The sequence below is a fragment of the Aspergillus bombycis genome, assembly GCF_001792695.1.
Source record: "Aspergillus bombycis strain NRRL26010 chromosome Unknown contig00063, whole genome shotgun sequence".
NCBI classification, from domain to species: domain Eukaryota; kingdom Fungi; phylum Ascomycota; class Eurotiomycetes; order Eurotiales; family Aspergillaceae; genus Aspergillus; species Aspergillus bombycis.
The window spans coordinates 62,587-79,232 of NW_019170065.1; the positions used below are offsets into that span (position 1 = coordinate 62,587).

The following is a 16,646-nucleotide window of genomic DNA, read 5'->3' on the forward strand; positions in this document are numbered from 1 at the left end:
ACAAATATTGGGTGATATTTTTCTCTCGGTGGCTGGCGAAGCGCCACTACTACCTCATGGCGAGTTTCACCATGTATTTCGCCAGTAGGCAACTTGCAAGGCTGATGTGGCCGACCGGGGTCCTTGAGCACTATGCATTAGTAGCGGAGTCGTTTGTATGAGAGCGCTCACAATATAAACCCAAGGTTGTACAAGAAGGATGCTTTGTTTTTAGAATTTTTCCTAGATTCGATTCTCTTTGTCGTATATACTGTGTGTCTCATCGCCATGTTTAGCCCTCTTATACTTGTTACATGTTTTATAATACCTACTGCAAGGGCAAGTGGCTGGGATGACTTTACAGACAATCTTGCTACGGATCTGGTGGGTTACGCTTTCCCCGCGGCGCTTCAGTGCTATGCCTATCGGTTTAACATTGATACTGCCAGGCACCTTTGATCTCTCTCTTCGGAGAACGACTGACAACACAATTTCTTTCGGAGTCTGTCAGTCTTTTAGACAACTTTATCTTTGCCCTAGCTCCGCTGGGGATTTTGACAGCTGCGGTTTCCGCAATCCGAGTCTGTGGGAATGCTTCTCTTAGAGCATTCATCGGAAGAGCCCAGGAGGGTCCCGGCGAGGCAGAACATGAGCTGTTGTCCTGTGTTTCGGAGACCACGGCCGAATTGTTTAACAATGGTGGCATTTCCCGCGTTTTTGGGCGCCCTCGACTTCTGGAGGTAGTGGTGTGGAAGGACAAAGATCCTATAACAAAAGAAGACTGCTGGAAGACAGGGACTTTGCGTGATGCTCTCCTACAGGGCGCATGGACCGCAAAAGACGGAGGGTTAAAGCTCCTTGAGAAGGACTACCCGTTACCGGAACTTGAAATACCAAATCTGTCTCTGAACAAAGGCATTGCAAGGAGGAGCCAGGGTTGGTTCTACTGCGCTGCAGCCGTAGGATTTGTGCTGCAGATAGGTACGTTTCCAGGCGCTCATAGCCCTAAAACTAGCATTGTTGAATGGTAGATAATAACTTACGAGAGTTTCAGGAGTGCTTGCATATTCTGCGGTAACAGTTTTGATATACCCGGATCAGTTCCAAAAGGATGAACACCCGGTCGAGAGCTATGCGCTCCCACTCTTTCTCATTGGGACTATATGTCTCTGTACGGGAATGTTCCTCTGTGCCTTTATCATCGAACGCTCGTCGAAGGAATTCTACTTCCACCCTGTCAAGCCTAGCAAGATTTACTGGTTACAACCTGGGGCACAGAACGTTGGAGACCAAGTATTCGACTCATTTCTTGCAGTCAACGAAGGACCTAATTCCCAACTAAACGAAGGTCTCGTGTATATTAAGTCGATAAGGGACCTTGCACTTCAGGGCGATTCGTATATACTCGTACTCACTATATCATTCACATTAATCGGATTTGTCGCTCAATTCGTCGGTCTTCGAGGACTGCATGCGTCGGTGACCTTAGCACAGATGGGGTCCACTCTCGTGATGGCTATCATCCGGACATGCCTTCGCACGAAGAGGATCAGTTCGAAGGAGAACCGCCTTACTAAATACGAGCGGGACCTTACCTCTCACAAGAGCCAAGAATTAGACTGCTTTGCATTCCACCTCGAGAATGCAAAATCATTTAGTCTAGTTTCTGGCATAGTCAGAGGGCCGTCGTCATACCAACCCAGTCTCTTATCAGTAATGTCAGGGTCTTCAGGTCAAGATACTAGGTTGGGGGCTAAACTCGTTCAAACAAGGGCTCACCTTGCGAAACTCACGTCTAGTACTGACCAGCTCCAAGCTTCGGCTTGGGATGGGATGCCTATCCGGCAGGTTGCTCAAGACTTAGCCCGGACGATTGAGGCGACGATGGACTTAATATCAACCTGGCAGCACGTGCCAAAGGATATGGGCAGCTTCGAGCTTGATTTTGTGTGTCAATCTCATCACAAGTTTATCGCACCTAAATTGGAGAGCTACACGATCAACCTCGCAAGATCAGATGACACGCAACAGTGGCGAGTTCAGGAACACGAACTAGAGGCAGTGTTAGGGCTCTGGACATGGTCACTATTGAATTCTAGCCCAGAGTGGCTGCAGAGAGGACTTGGTAGGCTTGTCGGACTAAGTGAGTCCGAGGCCAGAGCTGAAGACACTGACCTTTACTTCCATAAATGGATCTTCCGGCAGAGAGAGGCTAGGATGGTTTCGGCCAAAATGGTTTGTCTACCTCAGTGCATGTTTGGATTTTATTCAGGCCACTATCCCAACGATAAAGAGATTCTGGTTGTGAAGACCGAAAATTGCCTTGAAACTATGGCCGCTCAAGATATTTACGTTCAGTTTATCAGAAGCGCTTTTCAGAATCTGAGAGAACTTGGTGGCGATACCAACGTGGTTTCCAGCTCGAGAGACGGGTACATTGCTCATAATAACCGCCTTCACGACCTTGTGAACTGTTTCGAATCCAGCAACTTAGGCTCACGAGAAGATGCACTGTTGTGCATAGTTCCTGTGTTGAGGCATCGAGGTCTTCTACCAATGCTTTCTGGAGGCTCAAATGTTGTCAAGCGCCGGATCAAGGAGCTTACAGCCAGCAGCAACTGGGAGGGAGCGTTTTCAATATTATGGTGGCTTTGTGAACGTAGTGAAGGAGAGGACTTCGAACATTCTGTCTTCGAACTCGGCTGCCTTTGTCGTCGGGCAATGTTACAAACAGACCCGAATATACAGGCAGAAGGCTACAAATATGCATATCGTCTCATAGAAAATGATCCAAGGACGAGGTTTATCAGAAGCCTAAAGGATAGCCGCCCCACAGACTGGATGAACGCTGACCAGCGACCGGAGCAGTGGAAAGCATTTCCCCTCCAATTAGGATGGGTAATCTGGCACATCGCTCAAAGAAATAGCGACCGACAGGGCGTTCAAAGCTCCTTGGAATCTCTTGGTATTAATGGGAGCTCGGTGTCTATAGGAAAAGCGAATGGAAATGAGAACCAGGGCAAAAAGGGAGAGCAAGCCGTACTCCATTGGTTAACGAACAATGACGAGGGGCTGTACAACCGCGAGCTTCTTTCCATAGATGATCGTCTAGCCCTAGATTGGCTGTGTCAGAATAGGCACCACGCACTTTTGGACTGGCTTGTTGCGAGATGGGTTGAGTTAGAAGAACGATGTCCAGGGTTCCTCTACCACATCGTCATTTGGGCTGTGGAAGGCAAATATCGAGTAGCGATAGATGCACTTCGCCGGCACGATGTCAGCATAGACATGCACAATCCCAAAGACGGCTCAACTCCCCTGATCGACAAGATTATAGCTGGTGATCGAAAGGCAATTCAGGAGCTGCTCGACGCCGGTGCCGATGTTAATGCAAGTCATTCCAGTGGAGGAACAGCGTTGTCGGCCGCCAGTCATAAAGGAGATTTGGAAACGGTTTCTCTGCTCTTGCGCAAAGGCGCCAGAGTCAACATCCAAGACAGCGACGGATACACTCCTCTGATATGTGCTATCGTGGGGGACTATGTCGACATTGCTCGGGTTCTCTTTGAGCACGGTGCTAATGCTAACCTGGGTAGCTTCGGCGGAAGTACGCCTTTAATGACTGCGGCAGCAGATAACAGGGTGGAAATGCTGGAGCTACTGCTTTCTCAGGGGGCTGAAGTGGATGTGGAAAGCAGCGATGGATGTACTGCTCTAATGCTAGCAGCTAGGAATGGCAGCACAGAAGCCACGAGGCTTCTGTTAGGCCACGGTGCCAACGTCCGTAAACGCACGCTAGGTGGTGAATCGGCTCTCGACTGGGCACGAGGATTCGAGCATATTGCAAGCGAATGCATACCGTTACTCGAATCCGCAATGGCTCAGAGCTGATGGTCCCTGATTATGATGTTTATGAGTTTCTTTGGTATGTTTTTGGCGTCAGGCATCAGTCAGCTCAATCGGGGTGTGTATATGTATGAGCACCTACGATATATATGTAGTAAAAACCTTGAATAGAAGCAAGTCGATCCATGAGACATTCAATCGGGAATCTAGATTTAGCTTAACATCTGGCCACCTGAGGCAACAAAGGAATGGTCTTGTGGCTAGAATCCAGCCAGTGGGCTGATAGAAAGGTTGTTCTACCTTCAACTCCTACCCCACTACGACTATAGTACTGACTCCCCCCCCCGCTAAGACGCTAAAGCAGACTGGCCCAAGCCTGACACTTAACAGCGATGAGGGTACCACACATGATTGGAGGGGACCCCATCCACCCAAGACGATAATCGACACGATCGGCCGCGTTTTGCTGCAGCTCGTATCACAGTTGACTCTCTCTAAGCGCCGGCTCAGAGCAATCAGCTTGCAAGAACCCCAAATCCTCAGCGCTTACAATGACGATGAATACTATAATAATGCTGCCGGAGATTCCTCGATGGATCGCCTTGTCAAACTTCCCTACTTAAAATTATTCCATTGACCTTCGTGCTTTAAGTCGTTATAAATAACCCGGACCTCTGCACACTGCTGTGGGCTTCCTAATTCCTAACCCTGTTTGTTCATCAATTGGTGATACGATATAAGAAGTACATTCACGGTTTTTCTTTTCGGCTACGCGAAGGGCCAAAAGAAATCATAACCTGAAAGAATGGCGACTACTTACTTTCCTCCTCCACCGCAGGACCCTCAGTTCCCTCGTGAGTCGTTCTTTTTCCCACTGCGCATGCCTTGATTCAATGCGAATGCTAATGACCGATCTAGCACCCCCAAGATCCGCAAGTACGGTGACATCTTCCCTAAATTCTACACGCTTTAGGAAGAAACTAGTCTCATAACTGGTATAGCTACTCATTCGAACTCCCAAAGCCTATCCGAATTCTCGCAATCGAATTTCAGTTTCCCCGCGCCACAACGGCAGCAGACAGCGCCTGCCGTGAGCCCATTCATAGCGGATCCCAATGCCGCCGCGTACACCGCGAACGGTGAAATCGGCAATCCCTATGGAGCAAATTCCGTGTCACCCCCCCCTGAATCAGTAACGCCTCCATCCCTCCAAGCAGCCGTACAACCCCAAGCCGCCCCGGTCGTGTCGGCGGCAAGTCAAGATGAAGTCGGCACATTCAACGGCGGAAGCTACCGAATCAGCCACCGGGACACCAACTCCGTGCTCACGATGCAGCTGGCAATGGGATGTCCGATTGAGGCTAAACCAGGTGGGTTATGCCCAGCCCATCGATTCAGTCCAGGAACTAGTAATCCTCGCAGCTAACAACTAAGACAGGAGCTATGGTTGCAATGTCTGGCGACATTTCCCTCAGAGGAACAATGAAATTCGGCCTAGCGAAAATGGTCGCCGGCGGTATGACCGCCTCGATCTACACGGGGCCTGGGGAAATCCTACTGGCGCCGCCTTTCCTAGGCGACATCATTGTGCTCCGGATGGACGGCTCAGAGCGATGGAAGGTGGGCAAAGACGCGTTCCTGGCCAAAACAAGCGGCGTCGAGAAAGACTACAAGGCCCAGGGTATGACCAAGGCTGTCTTCTCCGGTGAAGGTTTCATCATCTACCACATGTCCGGGATCGGTCTTGTATGGCTTCAGAGTTTCGGTGCCATCATCAGGAAAGATGTAAGTATGGCTGTGTTAGCTTTTTTCCTTCCTCTCTTATTCCTTTCCTTCGCAGTTGCTAATTTCCTCTTTCATCGATTCAGATCCCCGAAGGAAAAACATACCTAGTCGATAATGGGTATATTGTGGCATGGAATTGCAAGTACAAGATCGAGCGAGCTGCGTCCGGTGGCCTGCTGTCGGCTTTCAGTTCCTCGGAAGGACTTGCGTGTAAATTTGAGGGTCCTGGGACTGTCTACCTGCAGACGAGAAATGCCACTGCTTTTGCGGCTCATCTCAGTGGTAAACAGTAATATGTCAGTTGGGAAATACAGCAGAGAGCTGGCTCTCCCTCCGACTGTCTGTCTGTGGGTCTTGTTTTTTGTTACTTCTTTCTTTGTTTGATCGTTGTTCTATATCCCCAATCTTAAATTGGCCGTTGTGATTATGAGCGTATTTCCAATTGATTCATCGTGTTTCAAGCAACAATTTTTTCTGCATCGGAAATTCAAGTTGTATGGTATTGGTGATAACCGTGCCTGTTTATCTGTTTTATGCCAAATTATGCATCAAAGATTCAGTTTCACAAAGGCTAGTCAGTCATAGTATTGGTTTGCTCATTTATCGAGCTGATCATACCACGGCATCACCATCAATGCGGACTCCTACTGCAATTTCATGTCCAACCGTCAAGGCAGAAGAGAAAGACTATAAAAAAAAGTCATACCAATCCATATACTTATCATGCCATGCCGAATTGTCTTCACTTCGTCTCTTCTTAGTTACTTTTGAGTTCCTATTCCATAAAGCACTACTCTCAACGTCGTCATCATCATCCACATAGGAGAGAGAAAAAAGAAATCTTTATACGAAAGGGGGAAAGAAAATCATAAATCGCCAAAAGATAGTCGCAAGGAAATACAACCACCGCCACCATGGCTCCCCCAAAGACGCCACACCACGTTTAACCCTGTCTCTTTCTGCGTCCGACCTGGCCACGGAAACCGGTCTTGATAGCGGCGACTGAACGACGGGATCCGCAGGAGTTGCAGGTAACGAAGTACAGACGGTTCTCACCCTTGTTGAGCTCGGTGTCGGGACTGCGGCAAGTCTTGCAAGTAACATATTCGACTGGTTTGATGTTAGATGGATGTCAAATCAATGAATGGGGGAAGGGAAGCACCATACCAATATATCTTCTGAGGACGTTCTCAAGCTGCTTCTGCTGGAAACGACCCTTGATGACCAGACGACGACTGCCGTCAACACTGCCACTGGTACCCAATTCGGCGAACAAGAACTGCATGACGTGGTCGTCGGAACGCTTCATACGCTTGCAAATATCGGCGATGTTGGCGAAAATGGTACGACGGTTACCTTCACGCAGACACTGAGGAGGAGGGATCTTATACGACTTGGCACCGCTGGACAGAAGATCGGGGTGGTGGCTCTGAATGAGGGAGAAGAATCGGGAGACAAGCAGAGAGTAGGGGATGGCTTGCGTTGCGTCGTGGGCCCAAATACCAGTTCCGGCCTCGAGATCGCCCTCGGGGAGGGCCTCCTCTGTCTCCTCAGCTCCCTTCTCTGCTGCACCAGCCTCGGCCAGCTTGGCCTCGAAATCGCCTGCGTCAACCTTCTTGGTCTTCTTCTTCTTCTTTTTCAGGGCGGTGGGGTCGAATTCGCCGTCAGCTGCGGGGGAAGCTTCGTCGCCTTCGCCGGCCTCTGCATCCTTAGGCTTCTTGGTCTTCTTCTTCTTGGACAGTCCCTTGAACATTTCGGTAACTTCGTCGACCGACTTGTCGGCTGTGGCTGTTTCTTTAATTAGACCACCGGACATGGATCACTAACAAAATGCACTGAACATAACGGAAATGGGACTCAAGTGATCGTACCTTCATTCTCGATGGGCTTCTCCACCTTAGGCGCCTCCGTGACTTCACCGTTGGTATCCATGATGACAGAGCCCTCACTAAATGCGACTGACTTGCGTTGTTTTTGAGGAGCTTGTTCGACCTATTCGGCCCCGCCAGATAACGTTAGCGGACAAGAGGTTCTGGAATCAAAAATTCCCAGATGTCAAAAAAAAGGTAGACAGTAAATGCTCGCAATGCAGCACAGCACTACTCTCAGAACCTAAAGCGGAGTGGCAAAGTAATGGGGGTTTGGGGTTGAGAAGATTGAAAGGTGAAGAAAATGTGGGAGGACGATCGGTAAGGGAAAACAGCGTGTGACGTACAGTTGTATCCGCCATGTTGAATCACTATCGGGCTGTGGGCGCAGGCAGGGGTATCACACTCCACCAAGACAGACCAAATCACAATTTTCAGCAGTAAGAATGATGCTCTTAAGCAAGACGACGAGGTCGCTATGAACTTCCGCTGAGAACCGTATCTGCGACGAGTCTGATGGCGAATCTGTTATCGCGGGTCGTTCTCACGTGACCCGTGAGTCAAACCCATTCGGTACGGCGTAATTTTACGATACTGTACGAGTCGAGGCACGTGAGGGGCCCTCCCCTGGATTACATCAGACTATCAATCAACCTCACTTCCAATCAACGCATCCGATCTCGACCTTCTTCCTAACGGACATTAACTGGGTCCTACTCATGCCGCTATCCTCTTTCAAGCGGTAGGCGGGCCACTGCTTGATTGACAGCTTACCATCTGCTTGTCTTTTACCTCCATTCCTGTTGTTCAAAAGTGTCTCAGTGCCTTGTCACCATGTCGTACCTATCACCCTCCGCCTCCAACCCGTCACTGGCTACATCGGCCTATATGGTTTCCTCTGTAGACAGCATCTCAGACGATGAAGTCGCCTCTCTTCCCTCTGAATCTGCCTCTTCCTCAGACCTAGATACCTTCTCAGACGACTACTCTGACGCCGAGGAGGAATGGCGAGAAAGCATTGAGCAGTTGGAACTCCTCTTGACTATGGTCGTCGTGCCCTTCATGGGGAAGTACCTGGGGAGGAAGTGTGCCTATTGGAGTATGTCAATCTATGGGAGTGCGTCAGCTTCGTGGGCTACATGCTGACTATGTGCATAGGTTGGACCAGGTTTATGGAATGGAAATACCCTGTTGAGGTTGTCGTCAAAAACCAGGCGGCATTCAAGGGAGCAGGCGCCGTTGCAGCTCTTGCTTCGCTATGATTCGGACCAAACCGTATGCATTATCCTATACTAGAGTTCCTTGGCGTCGATAGACATATACATGGCAACTGTACCATCACATTCCGCCTGCCTTAGCTCTTTCTTGTGTCAGGTAAAGCAACTCCGTGCTTACAATTCGTATGGTCGGTCGGTCTTGGAAGATACAGCTCTGTGCTGTCTAGCCTGTTTATCCAACCACAGATCCGGTGTGTCAATGCTGGTTGTTCCACGGTGCCAAGGGACAGTTACGCCTTTTGAAACAAGCAGCTGGTTATCTGGTGAGATGTTGAGTGAGCATTCCAAAGATGGTTCCAGTTGAGCAGCGTTTCAGCATAATTTGTGATACAATTATACCCAATCAAACTTCAGTGCATATACATAAATCTGATGGAGACGTGTTTTCGGGTTTGAATATTAGAAAATCGGAGGGACAGTTGGGGATACTCGCGGCAGTTCACGAAAATTCAATTCATCTTCAATATTTACTATCTTCTTGTTGACCAGACCATGATGGACGGTACTCAGACCCAATTTCGATTACTTTTCTCCATCACCTAACCCCTTCCTCACTCCTTTCTGCGCTTGTTGCGGATAGCCAGTTCCATGTTTTCCTTGGCTTTCGCTTTGCGTTTATCTTGTCCCTCCATATCGCCAAATTCAGTACCCATTTGTGACAGGGCTTCTCTAGCGTAAAAGCTAAGGTCACTGCATCCATCCGGGGTCAAGAAGCGTTCAAGCGGGGTCTCGCGGTAAGCTCCTAGCTGCTGTTGTTCAAAGAGCTTCAGGCTCTCGCTGGTTTGGTTCTGAGTTTCCGCGGAATTCGAGTCAAAGGTAGCCTGACTGAGGTGATCCATGGCCTGTTCGATGTCGACATTGTCTTGGCCATGCGCGCTCAAGCGTTGCATCCCAAGCTGAGAGAAGTGTTGATGGATTCGCTCATCAGCTATAACTTTCTCTATCCATGACATTACACCGTTGCTTGACTGTCCCTAAAGCAGAGTTAGACACAGTCTCTGTTCACTGTTACAAGGAAGCCATCTGGGCTTACAGATTCTTCAATGATATTGTGTAGAGCAAGGTTTTTCTCAGTCAAGTTGCTGTTGGGCACCTCTTCGGTGCTAGACTCAGAGGACATCTTGTATTATTGACTGTGGTGGATGATGTTATGGAGAAGAGAGTTAAGCAAACATTCAGCAGATTGATGAATGTGAACACGCGCCGAGCCTTGGGCACTATAGCAACCATGACAACCTATGCCACATCGCCAGGGCGATTAACCAGCTCTTTATATGCAGTGCACTTGCGGTATCTGCTTGGATCAAGCCAAGCACACGTTAAAAGGCAAACATGCCTAGCTACAGTACCTGACCCCATAACAATGAAGATACCGTCAACCGCAGGTTAATCAGTCGGTCAGTCAAATCACGCCAATGGATGGTGCCAACCCAAGCCATCAGGCACATACATCCACGCCTTATGCACAAATAGAGACTAGATGCAACCGGAAACCGCATCCCCGGGTCTCCAGTGAAGTACAAGGCACCCACGCCCCCTGTTCCCTCCGTCGTTCCGATGGCCTGTCCTCCCCACCCAGCCGAGCCCAACGAGTCAAAAGATAGCAGCGTCGCAATCCCGGGATTTGGATCTGACCTAACGGCGACGGTGTATGTCCCATGAGCCCGTCTCCTCGAGGCTCTATCCGGGGAAAGCAGCCCGCACTTCCGCTACTTATCGTGGCAGGACTTAGTACTTTCACCCCCTGTCTTTTGGTCATCCATGCAGGATTAGCTGCAGATATGAAACGGTCGGGTCTGCAGTAATATGAGAACTCTCCTCAGAGATTTTCGCACATCAATGTGTCTTCTGCCCCTGGGCGAGTTCTTCTGGAAGAAGTGAGCATAGCCCACTCCAAATGACCACACCAGAACAAGAAAAGAATCACCCACTAGCCAAAAACTCCACACATGCACATAATGGCCCAACATAAGCCAAATCCAGGAAACGGCGGAACAAAAAAAAAGAAAAGAAAAGAAAAGAAAAGGGAAAGGGAAAGGTAAAAGGACCCACGCTGGTAGCCTTGTACAGCACAACACGCAAAGGCTGAACCCGTCCCATTAGCTGCATTTGGTCCCATAGCATTGTACCCAGCAACTTGGGTTCTCGCAAGGCCCGTGCGGGCGTTCCTCGTCCTTCAAAGTTCATGCTAAACTAATAGATCGCCTGTAGTCCGGGCTGAGCGCCAAACCTCTGGACCAGCGGTGACGTTGGGTTTTGCTTTTAACTTATTCTAGGAGACTAAAGAAGACATGTGGTACTAAGGAACCAATTCCAGCAGGGGCTTGTGCCTCTCACAAGGTCCCTCCCTTTCTTTCTTTCTACCAGGTTAAATTCCAAATAGACAAATGTACGCGTACTTTGGACGTACTTTTGAACTGGACGAGTCAATAATTGCCAGGACGGATGCTTGCCTTTCCGTGAATATTACCATTCTTATGGGACAAAGAGAAAAGGGAAGGACGTGTAATGGGCTTATTCTTTTTCCCAGGGACCTGGCTCACTCTGTTTTAGTGCTTGTGCATGAATAAGGACAGGGGAGGTTGATATTATCTGGAGCGCAAAACACGAATAAGTCTGCATACACTAAAATTCCTGCGTAGAATTCTAATGTATGTGGAATTGGTAAATAAAAAGAAAAGACGAGGCACACAGTATGGAAAGGATTTTCATGGGATAATGGTATCTCTTCAACCGTGGTTTGGAATGGAGTTTAATCCCATGCAGTAATACGCACTACAGCATGATCCTAGTTAGTAGGGTTGGAGTCCACTGTCGGTATCTCTCCCTCTTTTACTCTTCCCTTTCTTTTCATCTTTCTTGTTCGCCCTCTTTGTGTATGGTGAAATAAGGAGAGAGCGAGGAGGGCTCTTTAAAAAAAGAACATGAGATAATAGGACCTCTAGGTAGGGAAAGACGTTAAGAGGGTTTTATATGCTCTATACAACCATATTCAACCGATGACCAAGTTTCTCAGAAACAAGGCTATCCTCCGTTTGACACCGTCTTACACAGTACTCAACCGGGAACTACCCCCGAGCTAAATCCCCTCCTGCTCCAGGCGAACGGGCGAAGAAAAAAAAGCAAAGAAAGCTGAAATTAACGAGCTGTCGATCAGTCGGCTGAAGGCAACGGATGCTGGGGCCAGGGACTGCCAGTTGTCCAAACGGCAAACTTCCACCAGTGTCATTCCGTATCGTTGGGTTCGTTCGGCCGGAAGGATGCTTAGTGGCGTATCAGTGGAACTATTATCCATTCCCTTGGGTCTGTGGTTTGTTTATCTGTTCCATGAGAATGGTTTCGTCATCTCGATGTCTCAGCCGTTGTTGGAGAAAGAATAGTGTCCATTCATCATTTATGAAATAACCACCCGGAAATTGCTAGTAAATTTTCCATAGAAATACGGCTATGACCAAGATATCAGAGGTAGGACGCCATGCATAAAACTCGGTATTCAATACAGAGCCCAAGTATGAAAGGATATACCATAGTCAAAGCCCACCAAGAGCAAACCCCTAATACAGCTTCTGCTCTCGCCAAAACCCTTTAAGCCCACCCAAAAGGTCTTCCTGCAGACCCGAGACCATGGCTGCGGTCGGTCTAGACTCCGCCCCTGCCATTCTCACGTTTTGGGTTTCTCCTGCAGAATATCTAGCATCCGGGAAATGTCCGGTGAAGCACGTAGGATAGACTGCATGATTTGGCTGGGAGAGGCCCAGGCAACGCTCTTGTTCGGCGGAATCATTTGAACCATGCGAGAAAATCCCTGTTTCTGATGCAATCCCAGGGAGCCAGTATGACGCTAAATCATCTGGCAAGCCATGGTAATCTTCCGGTGCCTGAAATATGTTTCCATTGCCGCCTACGCCAGAAGAAGCGTCCCTCATTGGTGTGTCTACCATTCGGTGCCTAGGAAATTTGTACAAGGGGTCCTGCTCTGGGTGCATAATCACATCGTATGCCGCACTTAGAGTCTGTGCAATCAAGGCACAATCTCCTCCAGGCAAGGGTACCGCCATATTTGCAAACTGTGCCGACGGCTTGTCATTATCCGAAATCAGTGCAGATGCCGTAGAGTTTTTTGCTTCTTTTAATCCGTAGGAGTCGTGGGACTGCATCACAGACGTCGGTTTTTGGATATGTAGCGAGGAGCTAATGAAGCTCGACGTGCCGGGATAAAGCGTAAAATCGCTTGTAGGTGGCTCAATGATGTCTGCCTGGTCAAAGGCTTGTGGTGATGCCGGTGCAGGCTGCCCATGTGATATGTGCACTGACACGCCATCCGTTTCTCCACCACTCCTAGGAAGCGTAGGTGGTTCAGATGCCGGATCATGATGATTAGCAGCAGGAATGCTAATGCCCCCATAAACCTCTGTGTTGTCTTTGCTATTATGCTCTTTGGCCATCCTCGGGGTCTGAGAAGGTTCCCCCTCTCCGACAGACTGAGGCCGCTTGCATTTTCGGGATCTCCAGTGAGAGCTTGCGTTTGTCGGCATAGTAGAGCTATGGGCATCTGAATCCCAAGGCAGGTTTCTCTGATCAGAGAGACATTTCAGCTCTTCCAAGCTCCAGTAATCTCTTGTAGGGTTGACTGTTGTTATCGCTTCATTATTATCCCGGACGTCCAAGTTGATACTGAGAAGCTGTCTGGTGCACCGCTGGTATGGAACATCCAATGCAGAATATCCATGCACACTCTCAGGCCATGTATACACTGTAGCGGTCCTAGTTATACCCTCGCTTCCCTTTTTTTGAAGTTGAGTGCTTCCATCTGTGTGGGCCTGAAGCATGGTGCTCCTCTGGTCATGTTCATATACTGATGTTTCATGAGGAAACGCATCGCTCTCCTGATGATGTGCCTGTTCATCGACAGTATTCAATAATGACGAACAAGCTCTTGTATTTTGACTCGGTGAATTCCAATATACGCTTCCGCTTTTTTCCTTATCCCGATAAATACATGCTGCTTCACTGTCTTCTCGTGCTTTATTGGATAGAAACTTCATTTCTGAAAAGCTGAGGTCAGGCCCTGATCAATCTGTTAGCTTCGGACCCAACCCCAGAAAGATAGGGAGCTTACCTTGAACCTTGACCGGTGACGAGGTCCTGCCCATCTGAAACAGACCTAGGTTCATGTTAGATTGAAGCTTTGGATATGGTTAGCATGTTCTCACCAAATTGGCTCGTTTCTCTTAACTCACGGTCAATCGATCCCGAGCTACATTAGAAGCGTGAAAATTATCATTCATGGTATGCTTCCTATTCCTCTTTGCGGATCTTCTTCTCTTAGCCTTTGTCACCCTACCACCACCTTTCTCATGAGACATCTTGCCCTTGTACTCATAATGGTCGTTTTTTGTCTTGTGGCGTGGTTGGCGCTCATATCCAGATCGTTCTTCCTTTCCCTTGCTGGCAACTTTCTGGGAAGATATGAGACACGACGCAGAGCCTACTGACTCAGGGCAGTGTTGTTTCTCATACGTCTCCAGTGCTTGTTCCTGGACTCGCGGTACGTGTGCGACTTGTTGGGACGAGGGGCCAAGATGCTGTAAGCTAGCATCGCCTTCTCTCACTGTGCCCTCAATGATCATGACTGATAGTGATCTCCTTGGTTGGTCCTCAATGCCCGGTAGTTTGCCATAAAGATCTTGAACTTTCGGGAAATTGCGGCTTGGGTACGACCATCTAGGGGTGTCAGATGGCACAGGCTCGTCTTCAATCATTCCCAACCACTCAAAAATACGAGACTGTGACCCCGAACCCATCGAGACAACTGGTGTGAGATGTGCTTAATGTGGTGCTGGTGGGTGGAATAGGGGGTCCTGAGACGGAAAAGTCGAAACGTGAGGTGGATAGGTGCATATAGGAAAATCGGGGGGCATCTTAGGATGCCTGGCTGAGACATATGGCCGCCATTGTGACATCATCCAATTGAGTATTTGAAGAAGCCTGACTGAAGTGTCTGAGGCAGCCACGATTACCACATATGGAAGCACCCTCGTGACTTGCGTTTGCAATGGAATGAACATAAGTAGCAGTAGTAGTAGCTTTGTTACAGTGTCCACCTATTATCTCATCACTAATTTAGTACAATTACCTCAGAAATCCATCTCCCAGGATCATATTGAAACCGATCTATCAAAGCTGCTCCCTTAGCACACATCCTTAGACCCCTCTTTATTTGTCTTTCCATTCATTAGAAACCGCCTGCTGAACTTTGTCCCGTCTGATGTGCTCGTGTTTGTCCGTGGATCAGAGACGATTATACCTGCAACGTACACACACCTCAATCCTGCAGCGCTGGCATCGTAGGATGAAGTCAGGGAGCAGGTCGTGGCATACATCGCACGAATATTGCCCATCACGCCTCCTCCAGCGAGCGTCATGCTTACAGTTGTGCTGCTCACGGAGTTCTTGTGCTGCCCTCTGAACCTCTTGTTGTGCAGGTCGAGGATTGTCATCATTCCGAGCGGCGACTTGGTTTGCTCTGTCGAATAGTCTGTCTTCGTCCCATACTTCGCATCTACATGTCTTCCACTTCAAGGCACAGGTGTAGCAAAATCCGAACCCACAACGGCATCTAAAGCAGAAGACTGTCAGACAGGTTTCCATATCAAGGATAAGAAAGCCTCATTGCTTATGCACTTACGTGATGTGATTGCAGCCACTCTTTAGCTCCACAATGTTACGACATCTCGCGCAGCGCTGCCATCCTTCTCTTTTTGCCATATTCAGAATCTCCGCTTGCCCCTCGACACATAGGCCAGCATGAGCTCGCTGCTTACATGTAGAGCATGTTTCTGTGTTGCAAGAAGGGCAGATTCTGGTGGTAATGGCCACCAGGCCAGGGGGGAGGTATCGCGAACACGAAGGATTCGCACAGTAAGTTCTGTTGGAGTCACTGTGCTCCACTGTCTTCTCCTCAAATTTCCGAATTATCTCCTCACCCAGAAGTGTTTTTATTGTAGATAAAGAGAATGGCAAACGACAGCACTTGGGTGGGAAAAGTGACTCGTCAACAAGAGAGTCGTGCACCAGGCGGCCGGTACAGCTCCTGCAGTAGTAATGGGAACAGATTGCCTTGAATATGTCAAAGGAGGGCTTGGCTTCCATACAGGCTACACATTTGAGGTGTGCTTGACTGTCAAGTTTCCGAGCAGCGGCAACTTTCGAGCTTTCAGCTCCTGGGAAGCCTGAACTTCGAACTTCAGTTGCATCCGTAGGTCTCGATTGCTCTGGCACTGTAGTGAAACCTCCCATCAGGCTAGTAGTTAGACCAGCCATCGCAGCCTCATTCTGCCCCAGTAGCTGATCAGGGGTTGATTGGCTGAGACCGCCCAGTTGTAGTGCGGCCATTCGATCCCCGAAGGCTCTGTTTTCCTCTTCAGTTGCAGCTGCGAGAGCAACACCATCATTGGAAACAGCTCTAGCTAGGCTCTTCGCCATTCTGTAGTCTGCAATCGTGCACGCACAATGATGGAGCTCTCGAGCCCATTCAGTGAGTGCTAGTTCATGGTCAGTTACTTGTTCAGTCCTTCCTTTGCCCTTTATGAGTCCAAGGGCGCCTCTAGCATCTTCTTCCATTAGACTTAGCACTAGTTCCTGGGTCGGCCCATCCATGGCGAAATAGAATAAATAAGGCGCTATGGAAGCTGGCGATGGAGAGAAGGTGGAAGTGTGAAATGGGAAGGGAACTGCGAACAACGGTGTTTTAGAATGACTGAGAAGGGAAGATAAGAAGAGTCTCGGTGAATTCAAGTTGATACCCTGGTACATGCAATTGGCATGACTGGTTATTCACTTGTCAGCTACAGGCAGGTCATGATATCCAGTACAGCTACATAGATACTCT

General features: G+C 48.8%; 6 protein-coding genes across 6 annotated transcripts; 3 read left to right on the top strand and 3 right to left on the bottom strand.

Annotated features, from left to right (window-relative positions):
- Positions 1-267: 267 nt before the first annotated feature.
- On the top strand, positions 268-3,870 carry ABOM_005939 (ankyrin repeat domain-containing protein; the record flags this gene model as incomplete). Its single annotated transcript, XM_022533068.1, has 3 exons — positions 268-363; positions 429-960; positions 1,034-3,870. 3 exons carry the CDS (start codon positions 268-270, stop codon positions 3,868-3,870), a joined length of 3,465 nt encoding a protein of 1,154 aa, XP_022387657.1.
- A 760-nt stretch (positions 3,871-4,630) lies between these two features.
- ABOM_005940 (uncharacterized protein) lies at positions 4,631-5,903 on the top strand (the record flags this gene model as incomplete). The annotated part of the gene is made up of 5 exons (XM_022533069.1): positions 4,631-4,679; positions 4,744-4,761; positions 4,827-5,195; positions 5,264-5,610; positions 5,694-5,903. 5 exons carry the CDS (start codon positions 4,631-4,633, stop codon positions 5,901-5,903), a joined length of 993 nt encoding a protein of 330 aa, XP_022387603.1.
- Positions 5,904-6,553: 650 nt separating this feature from the next.
- Positions 6,554-7,542, bottom strand: ABOM_005941 (translation initiation factor eIF2 subunit beta; the record flags this gene model as incomplete). Its single annotated transcript, XM_022533070.1, has 3 exons — positions 6,554-6,720; positions 6,778-7,398; positions 7,482-7,542. The coding sequence occupies 3 exons, from the start codon at positions 7,540-7,542 to the stop codon at positions 6,554-6,556; spliced, it is 849 nt and encodes a 282-aa protein (XP_022387602.1).
- Positions 7,543-8,300: 758 nt separating this feature from the next.
- On the top strand, positions 8,301-8,740 carry ABOM_005942 (uncharacterized protein; the record flags this gene model as incomplete). Its single annotated transcript, XM_022533071.1, has 2 exons — positions 8,301-8,577; positions 8,637-8,740. Coding segments are annotated over 2 exons (381 nt in total), but the record flags the coding sequence as incomplete, so codon positions are not given.
- Positions 8,741-9,306: 566 nt separating this feature from the next.
- Positions 9,307-9,875, bottom strand: ABOM_005943 (uncharacterized protein; the record flags this gene model as incomplete). The annotated part of the gene is made up of 2 exons (XM_022533072.1): positions 9,307-9,729; positions 9,789-9,875. The coding sequence occupies 2 exons, from the start codon at positions 9,873-9,875 to the stop codon at positions 9,307-9,309; spliced, it is 510 nt and encodes a 169-aa protein (XP_022387604.1).
- A 2,434-nt stretch (positions 9,876-12,309) lies between these two features.
- ABOM_005944 (E3 ubiquitin-protein ligase) lies at positions 12,310-16,414 on the bottom strand (the record flags this gene model as incomplete). The annotated part of the gene is made up of 5 exons (XM_022533073.1): positions 12,310-13,823; positions 13,875-13,941; positions 13,996-14,479; positions 15,074-15,331; positions 15,444-16,414. The coding sequence occupies 5 exons, from the start codon at positions 16,412-16,414 to the stop codon at positions 12,310-12,312; spliced, it is 3,294 nt and encodes a 1,097-aa protein (XP_022387599.1).
- Positions 16,415-16,646: the final 232 nt, after the last annotated feature.